This window comes from Gymnodraco acuticeps, unplaced genomic scaffold, assembly GCF_902827175.1.
Source record: "Gymnodraco acuticeps unplaced genomic scaffold, fGymAcu1.1, whole genome shotgun sequence".
In the NCBI taxonomy this organism is placed as follows: domain Eukaryota; kingdom Metazoa; phylum Chordata; class Actinopteri; order Perciformes; family Bathydraconidae; genus Gymnodraco; species Gymnodraco acuticeps.
In genome coordinates, this window is record NW_022990840.1 from 78330 (window position 1) to 96555 (window position 18226).

Consider the following 18226-nt stretch of genomic DNA (forward strand, 5'->3'; position numbering starts at 1 on the left):
AAATCACACTGGATAATGTTTAAGTAGAGAAGAATTTTACGATCATCATAAAATTAAACAAAGGTTAAGAGAATCCCTTTGACATTTTCACGTTAAAGATTTTTAATGGCATATCATATGTCCTAAGTTCCAATATACCAAATACTTTGAAATGTGTAAAAAATGGTTATGTACATGTATGTATGTTGTTATGTTGACCAAAGTTTGAGGGTCATGCATTAGTTTCTGTCGGTTTCAGAAATTCTCCTACAGTGCTACCTGTTGGCCAAATTGCAGAAGTACAACAAGATAATCCACTTTCCATTTTACTGCCATCAGTTTTTTATTTTGTTTTGTCACAGAGAGTAGAAAATATGGTTATAGACAGTCCAAGAAACACCTACACAGAATCATGCAACTGTTTTAACTACATGCTGAGTTATAAACAGTGTGGTTTAGGATATACAGCGTTGTGAAAGCGGGTGGGAGTCACTATAGTCACATGGCAGTTTACAACTTGAAAACCTGATTGAATAAGTAATATTTAAAAAAGAGTTATATTTGCTTTATGATCTTCAGCGTGAATAAGAACGAGACGCAGTCAAGCTGCAGTATTACAGTAAGATTATACTAGAAAATAACAAAGTACACAGTTTTAACAGTGCATGCATAATGGTCTTTACAAATGATGATTATGGGATGCATCCATTATTAGAAGCAGCAATGCAGCCTCAATGTCAGAGATAAAAACTTTCACACAAACATGTTATAACTGGAAGCTCCACTGAGTATTGCATATCTACATTTATCGAATAGTTTAATAGTTTGAGAAAAATGTATTCACTTTACTGCTGAGAGTAAGACAAGAAGATAGATACCTTTTTCATGTCTGAATGCTAAAAATGTAGCTCGAAAGATTTAGCTTAGGGTAGCGTAGCTACCTAGATTGACTAGTTTATCTAGAGTCGATTGTAGGGAGAAAACAAAACAACAAAAAGTGTCCCTAACACAGCAATGTTATATATAGTAGGTAACAGCTCAAAGGTCCGGACAAATTGACATATATTTTGATACCACAACTTTTAGCTTAGCTTAGCATGACAACTGGAAACAAGGGGAAACAGCTAGCCTGGATCAGTCTTAAGGTAACAACATATGCATACCAGCACCTCTTAAACTCACTAATAACATTCATGTATTCTGTAAACAATCTGTGGTGAAAAAACATGGCTAACTTCCTTGAGTCTCTGCTGGTAGCCCGGCAACTGGTTTTCACTTTCAAACCTCAGTTTTCGTACCAGTTATACAAACATGATATAATATGTTAGATAGTGAACTTTAGAGGGGCTGATAGTTATTGATCCTCTGGAGAAAGATAGGCTAGCTGTTTCTCTGTATCCACTATGTATCCTTAGCCAAGCTAACCTTCTGCTAAATGCAGCTACATATTTAGCATGTAGCCTACACAACCAGCATCAATCCGCTTATCTCATTTTCAGCAAGAAATAGAAAAGGCGTATTTCCCAAAATGTCAAACTTTAAGGTTTTGATTATAATGGCATCATTAAAAAAAGTAACCAAAAATATAAACATTTGAAAAGATAGTACATCATCATCATGTTCAACCACTGAGTCTGAATAAAACATGTCATCCATACTGTATTGACTGTAAATGTATATTAAGTATTGTTGTTTAACAGAACACTTTCACACCACCATCCATATTCTGCTTTCTACAGTAAAAAACAATTTCACATACAGGATATTACTGGATTTTGTCCCATCAAACACAATAGAATCAGTGAATATTTTTTCAACAGATAAAGTAAGCCCCAGTGTTTTTGTCCATGGTGTTTCCCAACTACTCCAACTAAGTAGTCCAATTCCCTCCACGGTATTGTCAATTTAGAGGAAGCACAGGCCATTAACTGGCAATATAATTTCTATCAGCATCACTACAAACATGCTACTCCCACTGTGACCCATTACATCAGCACGTCTCAGTGGTCTTACAAATTGCTTGCACAACTACACATAAGATCTCTGTCTATTTTCTCTTTTCGTTCCTATCCTCCAGCCTGCGTGTTTAGTAACTAAGACTGAAAGTAAAATCAGCTGTACATGAGCTACACATTTGTCTCTCTGCTCACTCCAACTCTGAAATACAGGCCTGCCAACAGTGTGTTATTGTAGTGCACAGCAGAGCCACAGGGACATGAGAGCACTGGGTGGTCACATCGCAGCACAGCGCCTCGAAGGAAGGATGAGGGGGTCAGTGCCCTGCTTTTAGGCACCTCAGCAGTGGTGCACTAGCCTCCAGCTACCAGCCCACTTTGAACAAAAGGCTTTGTCACAATGGCGGCTGGATTCCATCTGGCAGCTCTCTGTCCACTGGCAGCAGTGTGTGACAGGTTAGCTGTTCCTCTGCCCCAGCTCCCTGTGGGACGAGGACGAAGAGCTCTGGCTGTCCTCAGCATCGTCTCCATCTGCAGGAACATGGGGAAAGGGAGAACGATTTACGTAAATAATAATGTGATCATACATACAACGTCTTTCACATGTTTTAGGCCATAGTCCTGAGTCCTAATCATTCTTAATTTTCAGGAAAGAATTAGCAAAAACAGATTGTCTAAAGAAAGATCCCAGATAATTTTGCTATTATTTTTAGGGAATCCTGAACGTTGTGGCACTCATAAGTGGTACACAGCCACGAAAGATTGTTTTGGCAGATTTTTTAAAGGTTTAAACAAACTAAAAATAGGCCTTTTGAGTCCAGAAAAACAAGACGAGATGCTGGATTTTGGCTGGAAACAGGAAATTGAAAATGTTATAATAAACTCTATAAAATGGGAGCATAATCAATGTATGAATGGGACTAACAATGATGAAAAAGTATTGTTGCATCCTTGTCATTTGTGTGTTTTTGGCAGCGAAAATATATTGCCAGAAAATAAGAACAAAATAAAATCAATATCATTCAGTTTGGACTGAAATAAATAAGTGTAAAGACTGGGTTGAATGACCTTTACATTTTGAAAATCTTATTTGATTTGGGGTGAACAAAAGTTACTTTAAGCCTCTCAATGCAGTTCAGCTTTTCAATGATGCAAGACTTCATAATATGAAGCCATTAGTCAACAATAAAACATATAAAAAGAAACTCTTGAGCGAAGCAAAGGCTTCAAACCTGACAAAAAACGAATAACCCTTTACACCCACACACATATCCCCTCCAGATTAAGGCTGTGGTTTACCTCCCCCTCCTGCGTTGATGTGCAGCTGGGACAGAGACAGGGTGAGGGGCAGTTCTCGCCCATCAGGGTCGCTGGGACTCTGCAGAATGTCGTGCATGGCGTTCCTGCGTCCCGTCCTGCCAGAGGCGATGAAGTCAGCGTACGTGGCCTCAACATCAGACATCGCTCATGCATCGTTCACACAGCAACACCTACAGGAGGAGCAAATAATCATCAACATTTTCAACACACAGTTCTCCATACAGTTTCTTGAAAGACTCTACAATATAAAACATGAAATATCCATAATCCTCATGTTACATCTTACTCTACAGAGGGGAAGGAAGTATGTATATCTCTACTTAAGTTAAAGTAGCAATACCACACTGTAAACATGTCGTACAGAAAAAAGCCCTATGATTAAAGAACCAAAAGTAAAAGCAGACAACTCTTCATGCAAAAAAAAACATATTATTACTCACATTATAATATGGATGCCTTATTTGAGTACATCAATGTAATAGTACATGTTAAGAATAGTAGCCTTCTTAAGAAAAACAAGGCCTCCCTATTTACTTTAATGTAACCCCTGATGTAGACAAGCTAAGAATGCAGTTATATATCCACATTTCTAAGCCACTATTATAAACACTGAATTATTGTCCTAATGTGCTTTACATTAATTTTCACAGCTTTACATTTTGAAGTAGGCTATATCATGCTAACCAGGTAGCACGTCCATAGTTTGGCCCACAAGTCAAGAATCAACCAGATTCAGATATCTAAGTTAACCACAAGTCAAATGATATATCCATAATATATCATTAAGTAATTTTACCAGCCCAAGTCCCGTTTTGGAAATGTCTTACCTTAAGTGACAGCTCTACCAGTGCTGTAGCCACAAGCTACATTTATTGGGAGTGACTTCACCTAGAATAAGCACCACGACAGGCCCAACATCGCGTCAAACGACACTACAAAACAAACCAAACCAACGAAAAATGCTGGAAACAACCCAAGTCAAACAGGTAACAATCCCAACGCCACTACATAACGCGACGAGTCAACACATGGACATCATCTAACAATATGAATCACATCAGTAGGATGCTATGTAAAGTCCCCATTCTATTCTTCCTTGCCGTCGCATCTTCCTCCTTCTTGACTAATCAGAAACGAGGAACCTGCTTCTAGACGCTGATTGGACAGGAGACACAAAAGGATGAGAGGAGAGAGCTCTGAGCATGGCTCTGAGCAGCACCGAGGCTTATGCTGCATTCGGGATCACCTCGTAAATCTCATCTTCATGAATAAACATCCATTTATCAATCTATCTATGATTTTGAAAGCATATTTACACATATTTGTTCAAGAAGCAAATGTGTATCATATTTTCATTTTAATATTAGATTCGTTTTACAGACTGATGCAAATTAACATTTACTGAGAAAAAGAAAATAAAATCACATTAATTAGTTAATCAAGTGTTTATTTATATAAAAGTAATTGTAACTAAACAGATTATAATTATATTGGAAAAATGTGGACAAACCGGGACAAATGTTATAATAAAACTATATCTTGGATTGTAAACAAGATTATATGTTTGTATGTTATGCTTTGATTTACCACAGGATGGCGCTGCTGTCAGCATTTATCTTTAACAGAGCTCCCTCAATTCACCTCAACAAATCCAAGACAATATCAGACAATATCAGCTGAGATAAAGAAAGAATTACACGTTTTTATTTTATTCAACAAATACAGCATGAATGCACAATTAAATGGCATTTAAAAACAGGCATAAAAACCAAAGATAATGAAATAAAATAAATAAATAAACACAGCAGGTACATGACTAAAAGGCATACTGTAGTGTGAGTATGAGCAGCTCAATTAAAAGCAGTGGCATCTTGTAAGATAAGATAAAATAAGACATTCTTTATTGATCCCAAATTGGTAAATGTGTTGTTGCAGCAGCATGTAAAACCAAGTATTGCACATAATTAGAAATAAAAAAGAGTCAGAAATAAAAAATGATACAATATAAACATCTAAAAAAAGAAGGTAAAACAGAACTAAAAAAGTGAAAATGTAAAAGTTGACCATGACAATAAAATGGGAGAAACCTCAGGGAGAGCAACAGAGGAGGGATCCCTCTCCCAGGACAGACAGACGTGCAATAGATGCCGTGTGTAAATCGAAAAGATAATACATTTTACAGCATAGGTAGACCAAATATTTGGAAATGCATATGTCTATAATAAGAAGATGAATCCACGAGGATGTCAACAATCCTTGGGAGCCATCAGGGAAGTAGTATGATGAGATTCAGGCAGGACCGCAGAGACAGGCCCAGCCACGACTCGAAGTCCAGGACTCAAATCCAGGACTCAGGATAAAGGATCCAGGACTCAAGACTAAGGATCCAGGACTCAGGATCCAGGACTCCGGATCCAGGACACATGATTCAGGATCAAGGACACAGGACCGCAGCAACAGGATCAGCCACGACTCAGGATCCCGGCGTAGATAGACACCAAAAATACATTTGGGGGAAGCTGGGTTATTCGGAACATGAGAGTACACAGGTACAGACAGACAGAAGGAAGAAGTAAGGTGTCCCCCGACAGTCTAAGCCTATAGCAGCAAAACTAACGTGTCTACGTACATGGACTCCCTTAGGATAGGTTGAGGGAAAGGGGTAGCAAGTAAGAAGTAAGGAACAGAGGTGGAGAGGCACAACGTGTCTATGTACATGCACTCCCTTAGGATAGGTTGAGGGAAAAGAGTAGGAACTAAGATGTATGCGCCACATCTATACCATGAGCGCATTGGTCCTAAAAAGTTTTTTTGGCACTGACACCAATCAACAGTTGTGCGTCGACTCGGCAGGGATCAAGGCACATACGTATATGCCTCTCCCTGCTTCCACCGTCTACACACCAGTGGCGGTTCTAGACCAATTTGACTGGGGGGGCCACTGGGGGGCCAATTATTTTCTGAGGGGGGCACAATAAATGTAGGACGAAAAAGAGAACTAGACAGTATGAAGTAATTGCGCATACGAAAACTACGGTGGCCCTGAAGTGCAAGACACCACAGCATTTCACAAAACACAACAGCATTTCAGAAAACACAACAGCATTTCAGAAAACGCCACAGCATTTCACAAAACACAACAGCATTTCTGAAAACACAACAGCATTTCTGAAAACACCACAGCATTTCAGAAAACGCCACAGAATTTCACAAAACACCACAGCATTTCAGAAAACACCACAGCATTTCACATTGGACAGAAAGGGTATTCCTTAGGGAGAACACTTCTTGTTTGTGATTGGACAGAGCCTGCCAGAGAAGCACTGCTGTGATTGGTTGTTTTTGCTGCCAGTCAAGAAATGACGCTTCGTGATTGGCCCAACACATCAGCCGTTAGCTGTTAGCACACACTCAGAGCTCACAGCTCCTCATATCTGTTCAGAAACTGGACAAAAGTTAAACATATACAAAACACAGACTGTCTATGTCATGGCGAATACAGTCACTGCTTTATTTATGTCTGTATGACGTTGTTGTGAGTGTGGACGGAGCAGCTACAGGTTAGTTTAGCCTGATCGATCCGATTCTGATAGGATTTACATGGAGATACGCCCCGCCCCCTCTCCAGTGTCTTGTTTGAATGACAGGAGTAAACACAGAATTAATGCTTTATTAATTCATGGTTTTTAAGGGGCTTATCTCCATGTAAATACTATGGTAGACTACCCAATATTCGCATCGCTCTAATCGCTCGAGTTTCACCGCGGCTGTCAGCTGTGTTTGCTCCTGTCATTCAAACAAGACGCGCTGGAGAGGGGGCAGGGCGTATCTCCATGTAAATCAACAAAATGAACATATTTGACCGTTATTTAATTGTAATACACGTTTCAAAGTGATGCCGAAGCAACTACATACTGATAACGGTTAGTAAAAACCATGAATTAACGCTTTGACAAGTCTGCAGACAAGACGGCAGGCGAAAAGCTTTTAAAATGTGTGTTTTCTGAATGGAATCGGATCCATCAGGCTAAACTAACCTGTAGCTGCTCCGTCCACACTCACAACAACGTCATACAGACATAAATAAAGCAGCGACTGTATTCACCATGACATAGACAGTCTGTGGTTTGTACATGTTTAACTTTTGTCCAGTTTCTGAACAGGTATGAGGAGCTGTGAGCTCTGAGTGTGTGCTAACGGCTGATGTGTTGGGACCATAGACTGTATGGTTGGGACCGGTTGGGACATATTGCGTTGTCAGGCGTTGACCAATCACGAAGCGTCATTTCTTGAAATTTCTCTGGCTGGCTCTGTTCAATCATAAACAAGAAGTGTTCTCCCTAAAGGCCCTATCACACTGTCCTGAAATTGACACCCGATGGACACACGATAAAGGAAATGTTCAAATTCGGCTGTGATCGTAGCAACATCGGGCCATTCGTGAGGGCATCTTAAGCCATCGTATGACCGCCGGTGGAGTTTCTCAGGCTCCGGCAGCAACTTCGTGAGCGGCAACTTCGTAAGGCACTCGTGAGGGCATCTTGTCAAATCGTGTCATCTTCGTGTTATCATCGGTGCATTCACCCTCACTCTGATCGGGGTGAATGCCCGATGGCACCGATGATAACAAGATGCCCTCACGATGGCCTTACGAAGGGCAACATTTACACACGAATTCAACACGAAAATGAACCTTCGCAAGGTCCTTCGGTAATTTTTTGGCATGCCAAAGATTTTGCCACCGCTCACAAAGTTGCTGCCGGAGCCTGAGAAACTCCACCGGCGGTCATACGAAGGCTTAAGATGCCCTCACGAATGGCCCGATGTTGCTACGATCACAGCCGAATTTGAACATTTCCTTTATCGTGTGTCCATCGGGTTGTTTTATTGCACAACAAAATCATGTAAATATATTATGTAAATAACCCAATTTGTGTTCTGTGAAACTAAAAAGGATATAGTATATTATTTTGAAGGACAGTTGACAGGAAGTTGTTGTTGTTATGGAAACAACATTACGGAGAAAACGTAATATTTTCTACATATAACGACGGATAAAGTAAAGAACAAAGTCTGAAGATATCAGTACAGTATCATAGTACTGTAACATAATTGTTTTTGGTACTTTCATTGCAGTTGTATGTCTTAAATGTAATGTAAATGTTGCCTTCGTGTGTGGTTCGGGGCCATCTTCGTGCGAAATTCACAATTCCATATTCGTGTGTCCATCGGGTGTCAATTTCGGGACAGTGTGACAGGGACTTAAAGGAATACCCTTTCCGTCCAATGTGAAATGCTGTGGTGTTTTCTGAAATGCTGTGGTGTTTTCTGAAATGCTGTGGTGTTTTGTGAAATGCTGTGGCGTTTTATGAAATGCTGTAGTGTTTTCTGAAATGCTGTTGTGTTTTGTGAAATGCTGTTGTGTTTTGTGAAATGCTGTTGTGTTTTGTGAAATGCTGTGGTGTCTTGAACTTCAGGGCCACCGTAGAACAATGCAATACAGTTATTGGTATTTGTTTCAGTACACTTATTTATTTCAGATATATCTTATAGTTATTACTGTTAGCTTCAGCTGAAGTTATAGTACAATTTTTGCACTAACACCATATAATATTTATATAAAAATAAAGGCAATGAACAGTTACATCTCTACTTTACATCTACAATTACACGGATACAATAGTTTAACTCACCTTCAATTATCGTGGTAGTCTCTCGAAACGTAGGTTTCAATAGTCTTTCTTGGATGCAACAGCCTCTGATGATCCGAGATGAAAAGTGTTTGTTTTTCGCATGCTTCAGCCGGACAGTGAAAGTGATTGCACCGCTCTAATGGGTCCTGAGTGCACCACTCTAATGGGTCCGACTAGAATGACGAATAACGTTAGTTCCGCCTATTCCGTCATTCAATAAATCGTGTAATAAATCATACATTTTTTATTTTTTTCACTTTTCATTTTTAGGGGGGTCAGAGGTCAGTGTTAGGGGGCACTGGCCCCCCTGCCCCCCCTAGAACCGCCCCTGCTACACACACAACCAAATTACATCATCAGTAAGGAAAAAGAGTAAGAACTAAGATGTATAGGTGAAGAGGCACAACATGTCTACGTCAATGCACTCTTATTAGATTCTCTTATCAACTATAAGGTTTATCAAAAAGGAAGGTCTTAAGCGTACTCTTAAAAATGGATAGGGTGTCTGCCGCCCGAACACAAACTGGAAGCTGATTCCACAAAAGTGGAGCTTGATAAGAAAAGGCTCTGGCTCCCATTGTACTTTTAGAGACTCTTGGAACAACCAACAACCGTGCATTCTTTGAACGCAATGCCCTAGTGCAGGGGTGGGGAACCTCCGGCCCCCGGGCCTTATACGGCCCGCGAGACCATTTGGTACGGCCCTTGAGGTAATTTATAAACACACGCAAAAAAGAAAAATGTAAGAAATCTAGACCGCAAAAAAATTAAACAAGGGAGTGCCTGTTTTTCCTGGCCACGGTCAGGGTCCTTGAACACAACACGAGCCTAACGTGTCATCACGTGGTATATGTCTCGTCTGACAGGGGTGCAGTTCTGACGGAGAGCACCAGAACGCCACTCCGCCACTTCCAAAAATGGCAGTACCCATAAGCAGCGCCATATAGATAGAATGTGGCGCTGCCCATAAGGAGCCGTACACATGCCGCAGTTGTTGCGTGGCTGTGTCTTAGTTGTAAGCCCAGTGGCGATCTGTTCATCTGTCATACTGATCAAACAGTCAATAACTATGCTATGCTAACGAATATAAGAAGCTTTTTCTACAACCAGTGAGGTAAAGGCACATCTTTATATGATCATAATAGTTATAAAAAATAAGAGAATAAAGTAAACAGGTATAAAATACTATATGACTGTAAAAAAAAGTTGTTATTAATAAACAAGAATACAGTTTTTTTTTAAAGAAAAATATAATCTGCTTACAGTTCTGTTTCATATGGATGTTGAGAGATGTATCCATAGATCTCCTAATGTTGCTCTCAAAGTGCACCAGATTGATGCTTTTAACTTCAACAGTTAAAAAAAAATCTTCCCGGGGAGCATGCCCTCCGGACCCCCCTAGAGGAGGTTAGGTCCCCCCCCCCCCACTTAAATAATGTCCACATGGATAGGATACTAAATACATTTGCACACATCATGTGTCCATATCTTTCTGTTTTGGTGGCCATGCCACAACCGTGCACGTGCATGCATACGCGAGTCATGGTAAAATATCTGGATTAAGAGGTTGCTTTTTCTTTGCAGAGTATGAAAGAAAGGTGAAATGAATGGGCGGTGATTTTAGTATTTTTAAGCAGATGTTGAGTTCAATCATTTGTACGGCCCTCGGAGGATGTTGAAAAAATTGAAATGGCCCTTGAGAGGAAAAAGGTTCCCCACCCCTGCCCTAGTGGGACAGTAGGGTAATGAGTTATTTAAGGTAAGATGGCGCCTGCCCATTAAGGGCTTTGTAGGCGAGAAGAAGAATTTTAAATTCTGTGTTCTATAGGGAGCCAGTGTAAGGCAGCCAGAACAGGAGCAATGTGGTCCCTTTTCCTAACTCTGGTTAGTACACGAGCTGCAGCATTTTGAATCAGCTGAAGCGACTTGACTGACTTCTTGGTACACCCTGATAATAAAGAGTTACAATAATCCAGCCTTGAAGTAACAAATGCATGGACTAGTTTCTCTGCATCGTTTTGAGGCAAGATATGCTTGATTTTTGCAATGTTACGTAGATAAAAGAAGGCGGTCCTTGAGATTGATTTTATGTGGGCGTTAAAAGATAAATCCTGATCCAATATAACACCAAGATTCCTTACAGTCTCACTGGAGGCCAAATTAATGCCATCCATAGTTAATGTATCTTTAGATAGTGTGTTTCGTAGATTATTTGGGCCGAGTACAATAACTTCAGTTTTGGCTGTGTTTAACATAAGAAAATGTAAGGTCATCCACGTTTTTAAGTCCTTGAGGCAGTCTTGAATTTTATTTAGATGATTAATTTCATCAGACTTGATTGATAAATATAGTTGAGTATCATCCGCATAACAATGGAAATGTACAGAATGATTCCTTATAATATTGCCTAACGGAAGCATATATAATGTGAACAAAATAGGTCCAAGCACTGAGCCCAGTGGCACTCCATGGCTCACTTTGGTTTGCATGGAAGATTCATCGTTGAAACACTTCAAACTGAAGTGCTCTAGTCTTTATAATAGGACATCATGGTCGATAGTATCAAATGCAGCACTGAGATTGAGCAAGACAAGAATAGAGACAAGTCTTTTGTCTGAGGCTATGAGAAGGTAATTTGTGACTTTAACCAGAGCTGTCTCTGTGCTATGATGTGTTCTAAAGCCAGACTGAAAATCTTCAAATAAATCATTGTTTTTTAAGAAATCACACAACTGTTTTGCGACTGCTTTTTCAAGAATGTTTGAGAGGAACCGAAGATTAGAAATAGGTCTATAATTGGCTAAAACCTCTGGATCGAGGTTGTGCTTTTTAAGAAGAGGCATGACTCGAGCTTATACAGCGAAGAGTATGAGCATCTTAGACTATGTTGCTTCGGAAACATCTTCTCGTCTTGTACTTGTGGCACCGGGTTTTCTGCAGAACACATATGTCAGAAGTTTTCAAACGGAATCTTCCTAGTGGCAAAGAGTTGAGATCAGCTCCCTCCCACCAGCTTGAGAAGCTTTACCTTCAGATCTGCAATGGTGAGAGGATCCACAGAGGCACAGCTTGCTTATTCGCTGGCTGTCTGCACTACTGTGCTTTATCTCTCTGTATTCTTACTTTACTTTTTCCCAGATGCACCTTTTCTTTCTGTGACTGATATCTTCTCAATTGGCTGCTCTTCTCAATCCACAGACAGGCCACTGGTCCGTAAAACTAGCAGAATAATGAAAGTAAACTACAATTTATCATAATTAATATACAGCACATTGCAGTTAGATAGTTAATGTCTCATTGGGTTGTTTAAAATAAATGTCAAGTGTCTCTCCACCAGGCCTACTTCCTACTAGTTCATTACAATGGATTTTAAAACTTTTTTGACTACTGTAGTTACAGTAGTTTTTTTGTATGAATATATATTACAAAAAAAAACAATCCTGACAGCCTGGTGGAAAAAACTGTTCTTAAGTCGAGTAGTGCTCGACCTCAGACTGCGGAACCTCCTCCCTGAAGGCAGGAGGGTGAAGGAGGGATGGGTGTGATCACCCACAATGCTGAGTGCTCTGCGGGTGAGGCGGGTGTTGTAGAGGTCCAGGAGTGACGGGAGTGAGGCACCGATGATCCTCTCAGCAGTGTTGTGTGTAAGAGACACAAAAAGAGGTCTTGTCCTAGGCAAAGTGTCCTGTGTTTTAACACAACATGTAATTTAGCTAATCACACATCTTACATACCCTTCAATACTGTAGACATATGGAAGGAATTTGGGGTTTAATATCTTGCCCATGACACTACGACACTGCAAGGGCTGGTGATTGAACTAATGACAATGACCTATGATTGGTGGAAGCACCCTGAGCATCTTAGGCCCCGGCCACACGAGGACGAAAACGGTCGTTTGCGTTACTGTTTAGTGTCAAATAGACTGTTCGGCCACACGAGGACGACCGAATACGGCACTAAACGACTGCGGAAACGATAACGGGTCCCAAGGTGGATAGAACGGCATACACAACGCTCTGGGTGTGTACGCCCTATACGATCATTTTCTGATAATGATGAGGCAATAGCCCCGCCTCTCCCCACCTCTGCTGCTCACCCCTGCGTCAAAGTAAACTGCACACTGAATTCGGATTATTTATCTTTCTCTCGAAATGGACATAAACGCGAGTGAAGTCTAATCTGGCAGGACGGAGACACTTCTCAAACTACCTACACTAGTTATAAATATGTTTATTTTTTACTGTCGGCCGGGTCACTTATTACTGGATCAGCTGCTGCATGAAACAGACACTGACGCTGTCCGAAGAGAGGGAGGAAAAAGAGAGGCTCCATGTATTTTATTATTATATTATATAGATTCGTTATTCATTTGTTTTAAAGCTCAATAAATAACAAAGAAGACATTTGACCGGCACTTTTATAATTTTGTCGGAAGATTTCAACTTTAATACACGTTGACTGGCGAAAAACTCTGCCCGGTTCCCTCGGCCCCCACCGCGGAGAATAAACAGAAGGGCAACCATGACAACCATGCTTCTTCGCTGCTTTTGTGGAGGAAGTTACAGCGCCACGTACAGGCTCCTGCATATGTACTGCAGCTTCTCCAGTGGTTGGAGCTAAACGGAGCTGTCTCGTGTGGACAGACAGTAGGCTTGTTTGAGACAAGCGAGACCTGCGCAGTTGCGATCAACGTCTTGCTAGTGCGTTGCATGATGGTTAGTCATTTTGTCCGACTTGCTCTGGAGGCTCGCCTACATGAGACGTTGAAATCTCGCGGGACAAAGACGCCCGCAGCCTTGAGAGCGAGGCGGCGCAGTTCCTCTTCACGGGCTGCGGAAGCGAAATGCTTGATGGGAAACGACTCGCTGGTATCTCGAGCTGAGCGCTCATTGGTGGGTTTTACCCCGTGCTGCTGATGAAACTCTCCAATTGGCTCAGCAAAAGTTTGTTGTTGTTTTGTGTCAGTTTTACGTCGCCAGATCCATTCCCATTTTTCATCATTGTTCCACAATGTTTATCATCATGACATTAATATCTATATATTTTATACTATACTTGCATTGCTTACCGTTTTCATACTTTATATATCTTAGCATATTCATACACACTGTTCATACTGCTCACAGGCTGATATCTAGTGTATTCATACCCCTCACTGTTTATTCATCATTAAATTCATTCTATATTTTATTCTGTAGATTGTGTACATTACTTTTCACTTCACTGCTTGTTGCACCTGGTTAGAAGCTAAAGTGCATTTCGTTGTCTCAGTACCTGTAATATGTGCAATAACAATAAAGTTGAATCTAATCTTGAGCAGGAACAAATGTATTTACTTAGTACATATCTGACATTAACGATTAAACACATGTGTGCATTCTTTATAAATGCAAACCGAGTCAAACCGACTCCGGAGGTGGCGTTTAGGCGTTTTCGTCCTCGTGTGGCCGGGGCCTTATATTGCAGCTGATTGTTTACATTGTAGTGAATTAAAACCTTGGTGCGTGCCACACAAATGCAAAAAGTTGTCTTGTGTAATGGATCAAACGCTGATTTGACAAACATCTATATTTGATGCCCCAGGAAATGAGCCTGGGCTGATTATTTATATGTTGAAAAAATTACAGATTGGATCTTTAAAGAAAAATTGCGCTCTATGGATTAAAACGGTTGAATAGGGTGATTGATAGATAAATGGAAGGCAAAATGAGTCACTCAGTCTGTGACTAATCGGCTGTAGGTCTTGACTCACGCATGACATCACAGTGCTAAAGTGTGGCAGGTGGGTGCTGTTTGTATGTGTTTTCATCACCAGTTCAAGAAGCCAGACATGGCACAGTTCAAATACCAAATCACCACTGCTGCATAACCTCCAGACTATCTCGACAACACTTTCAATCCAACAGGTGACATAATCTTTTGTGATAACATAGACTTAAGCAGCATCACATACATACGCACCAGCCAGCAGCTTCTCAGTACCACTACACTGATGGACACTGAGCAGCTTCACTGGAGCAGACAAGTGCCTTGCTTAAGGGGACATACATTTTTAGATTAGGTCAGATGAAACTTTAATGATCCCTGTGGAGATGTCAGGTCATTAGAGCAGCAAAGGAGAGGCTACAGATAAGAATAGCTCAAATAGAGTATACTGCAAGAAATAGTGAGAAGAGAGCATACTATGGATGATATAGCAAAAAATAAGCACTCAGGGATTAACTCATTAAAACCCTGCATTCATACACCATAAATACATGCATGCCTGAAGTCATGTTTTTTATCAACAAATTGCTCATTCTTCCACTGTTTAGAGTATGACATTTTGGCTGCAGTGTGTGTGGTTAATCTGAGCATCCAAAGTCATTTCTTGTGCAATGAAGCAAATGGTGCATGCGAGAACAATGTGTGCAAGATTTAGATTGCCATTGATGCTACTGACTGTGGCATTTGGAAATAGCTTACAGTTGGCTGAACAAAGAAATGTTAGACAAAGAGGAAGGGAAATAAAGGGAGAGGCTGGAAGAGAGGGAGATAAATATAGATAAAGCCAGAGATAGAAAAGAGTCAGAGGATAGACATAGCTCCGTAAAAATGGGTTATAAACTTTTTTGTATCTACTGTAGACTTCATTTGTGTCTAGAGTTAGGTCTTTGTCCTGATTTGGCATGTCTGTCTCTGCATAAATGGTTTATTCTATTATAGTCTACTCAACAAAGGGGGAGGGTTTTAGTTTAAGGAAACAGTATGGGGTGGAATATGTTTAGGGGGCATACAAATAAAGGTTATGGCATGGCTCACCATGGAAACAATGTAGTCTACGTGCTTTCTGAATGAACAATTTATTTTCAATGGTTGCCAAAAATACGACAATGCCTTTTTGATTTTTGCGATATATGAATACAACCTGATTTTCATGCTATTTACTTATATATATATATAGATATATATATCTATATGTATAGATATATTGATACCTTTTAAAGACTATGGAACTGTCTACAAACTTAAAGTCTATTAAAATAAAAGCCACATTTTAATGATTTTTAAATGAGAAAACTCCCTCTGGAGGGAACTTTGGGATGTTAGCGTCTGCAGACTATTTACATGCACACAAACGTATATAACACACAGGAAAGGGAAAATCCCAACAAATTATACGGCCTCTTTAATAGTAATATCAAAGCTCACCTATTATGCTATATTTGAACAATATATTGGCCATATCATACAAAACATGTCTCTGAAGTGTTTTGCTCAAAATACCAAACAGATCAACCATTGTAACCATGCCTCATATCCCTATATTGTTACTAAAGTGCTGATTCTGGTTTCAGTATAGAGAGGCGAAGTCCCTCCCTTTCCGGTGGACCTCCATGGGACCTTATTTCGGAAAAATTATGTATTGAAGTCAATGGCGAGAGAAAGATTATCTTTCGATCCCGTTTGAATTGTGCCATCAATTACACATATGATGTTTGTCAATTTAAAAGATAATTTTGCAAGTTAAAACATTATTTTTTTGCTGTAAAACTGTGAAGTAAATTTTTTTTTTTGTGTGAAACCGCTCAATGAACTACATATCTGATCTTGCAAAACACACGTCACCAAGATGGCCGTCACTACTGTCATCATCACCACGATGAAACACGTCCAGAAGAATGTCATGCAAAGCTGCCTGCCTGCCTGCCTTCCTTCGATTCTCCCAGTAGGCCTACTGCCTGATCTTTTTAATGTTCAATGTTAACCATTTGTGCAGATAGCATGACTGATCGCCGATGCTAATGTAACCGTGTATTATAGAATGATCACGCCGGTGTGACAGTACTCTTCAAAGGGTTCACGAAAAATTACTACTTCTCTTACTGTTTAACATTTTGGGTTACTTAATGTTGCTTCATGTTAAGGCTAATACAAATGACAAGGCTGTAATGCTAACTAACGTGCTTGCTACTAGCTAGGTAGCTAACTTGATCCAGCCACTCCTGGTCCTTTCATCAGACGGGAAGCGAAAGAACGAGCAATACCCATTGCTGGTATGATAACAACCTGGTACTAAGCACACGGGCATCTTGTTAAACTTATCTTATCTTAGCTATCTCTTATATGTAGTGGAGGAAAACAATTATGACATCAGTTATGACATCACTTACTCTGGGATTTTTAGTCTTTCTACTGTAGTTGCGTATTTGTCTTATATTTCAACAGTTTTACGACAAACTGTGACTTTTTTACATGCAGGATTTTTTAAGATTGACAAACATCATATGTGTAATTCATGGCACAATTCAAACGGGATCGAAAGATACGTTTTCTCTCGCCATTGACTTCAATACATAATTCTTCCGAAATAAGGTCCCATGAATTCCACTGGAAAGGGAGGGACTTTGCCTCTCTATAGCTACGGGGCCACGCCCCCTTTGCAGCCAAATGCAGCAGAGCAGAAGCAGATTCCCAGCTAAGTGCTGTCGTGATCCAAACCACATCAAGGATTATTTCTGAAACAGTATGGAACTGAAATACTTTTTCTCTTGCGGGTTTACCACAAAGTGAGTACCTTTTTATGTCCTGCATACAGCGTTAGCTCTGAGTGTTAGCGACGCTTGCTAATGTAAACACAGACCATATTACTTCCAAAACAAGTCACGCATTGTTTCTGATACAACAATGTTTCTGATAGGGTCTTGGGCGTAAAGCCAGCCCATATTTCCTATATTACGTCATATTGGCAGCAAATCTGGATCAGCTCCGTTGTACCCCCGTTTTTAGAGATTTGGGTACGGAGCAAAAGAGAGAGGGTTTTATTTCTGACACTAGGGGATCTTTAAGTCACGGTTAAAAGAGAAACAATATATCTTTCATGTTTTTCTATTTCAAAAACAGAGCATGTGATCATCCATGTTACATGTTTACTGTCTGAAAGAAAGGAAATATAATTGGGACTCTTATGCTTAATCGTGAAACGTTTAAGCAAATTAATAACTTACTCTTATATATATAATACAGACCAGGATCCTAACGTGTAGGCAACTTGCATAGTATCTATTAATTTTCCAGGTTCTGCCTCTCTTTGGCATTATTCAGCCTCCATAGCGCTGAAGTTCCTCTCATCCCCCGCTGGGAGTCGCTGGTGACACTGGTACCCAAGTCGTCTGTCAGTCTGTCAGTCTGTCTGGCAAGGATGGGGGGTGTTGTATTGTGAAATAGAGAGAGAGAGAGAGAGAGAGAGAGAGAGAGAGAGAGAGAGAGAGAGAGAGAGAGAGCGAGTAGAGAGAG

At 40.3% G+C, this 18226-nt stretch overlaps 1 protein-coding gene across 1 annotated transcript; it reads right to left on the reverse strand.

Annotated features, from left to right (window-relative positions):
* Positions 1–297: 297 nt before the first annotated feature.
* LOC117557311 (cAMP-dependent protein kinase inhibitor alpha-like) lies at positions 298–4389 on the reverse strand. Its single transcript, XM_034233101.1, has 3 exons — positions 4082–4389; positions 3234–3424; positions 298–2465 (listed from the first exon to the last, which is right to left on the reverse strand). Exons 2-3 carry the CDS (start codon positions 3394–3396, stop codon positions 2392–2394), a joined length of 237 nt encoding a protein of 78 aa, XP_034088992.1. The 5' UTR covers positions 3397–3424; positions 4082–4389; the 3' UTR covers positions 298–2391.
* Between the last annotated feature and the right edge of the window lie 13837 nt (positions 4390–18226).

Bases quoted from the DNA above. Each gene is read 5' to 3' on its own strand.
- LOC117557311 (XM_034233101.1), bottom strand. From the start codon at position 3,396: ATGTCTGATGTTGAGGCCACGTACGCTGACTTCATCGCCTCTGGCAGG. The intron at 2,466-3,233 runs GTAAACCACAGC...ATGTTCCTGCAG, and splicing joins CATCAACGCAGGAGGGGGAG to ATGGAGACGATGCTGAGGAC.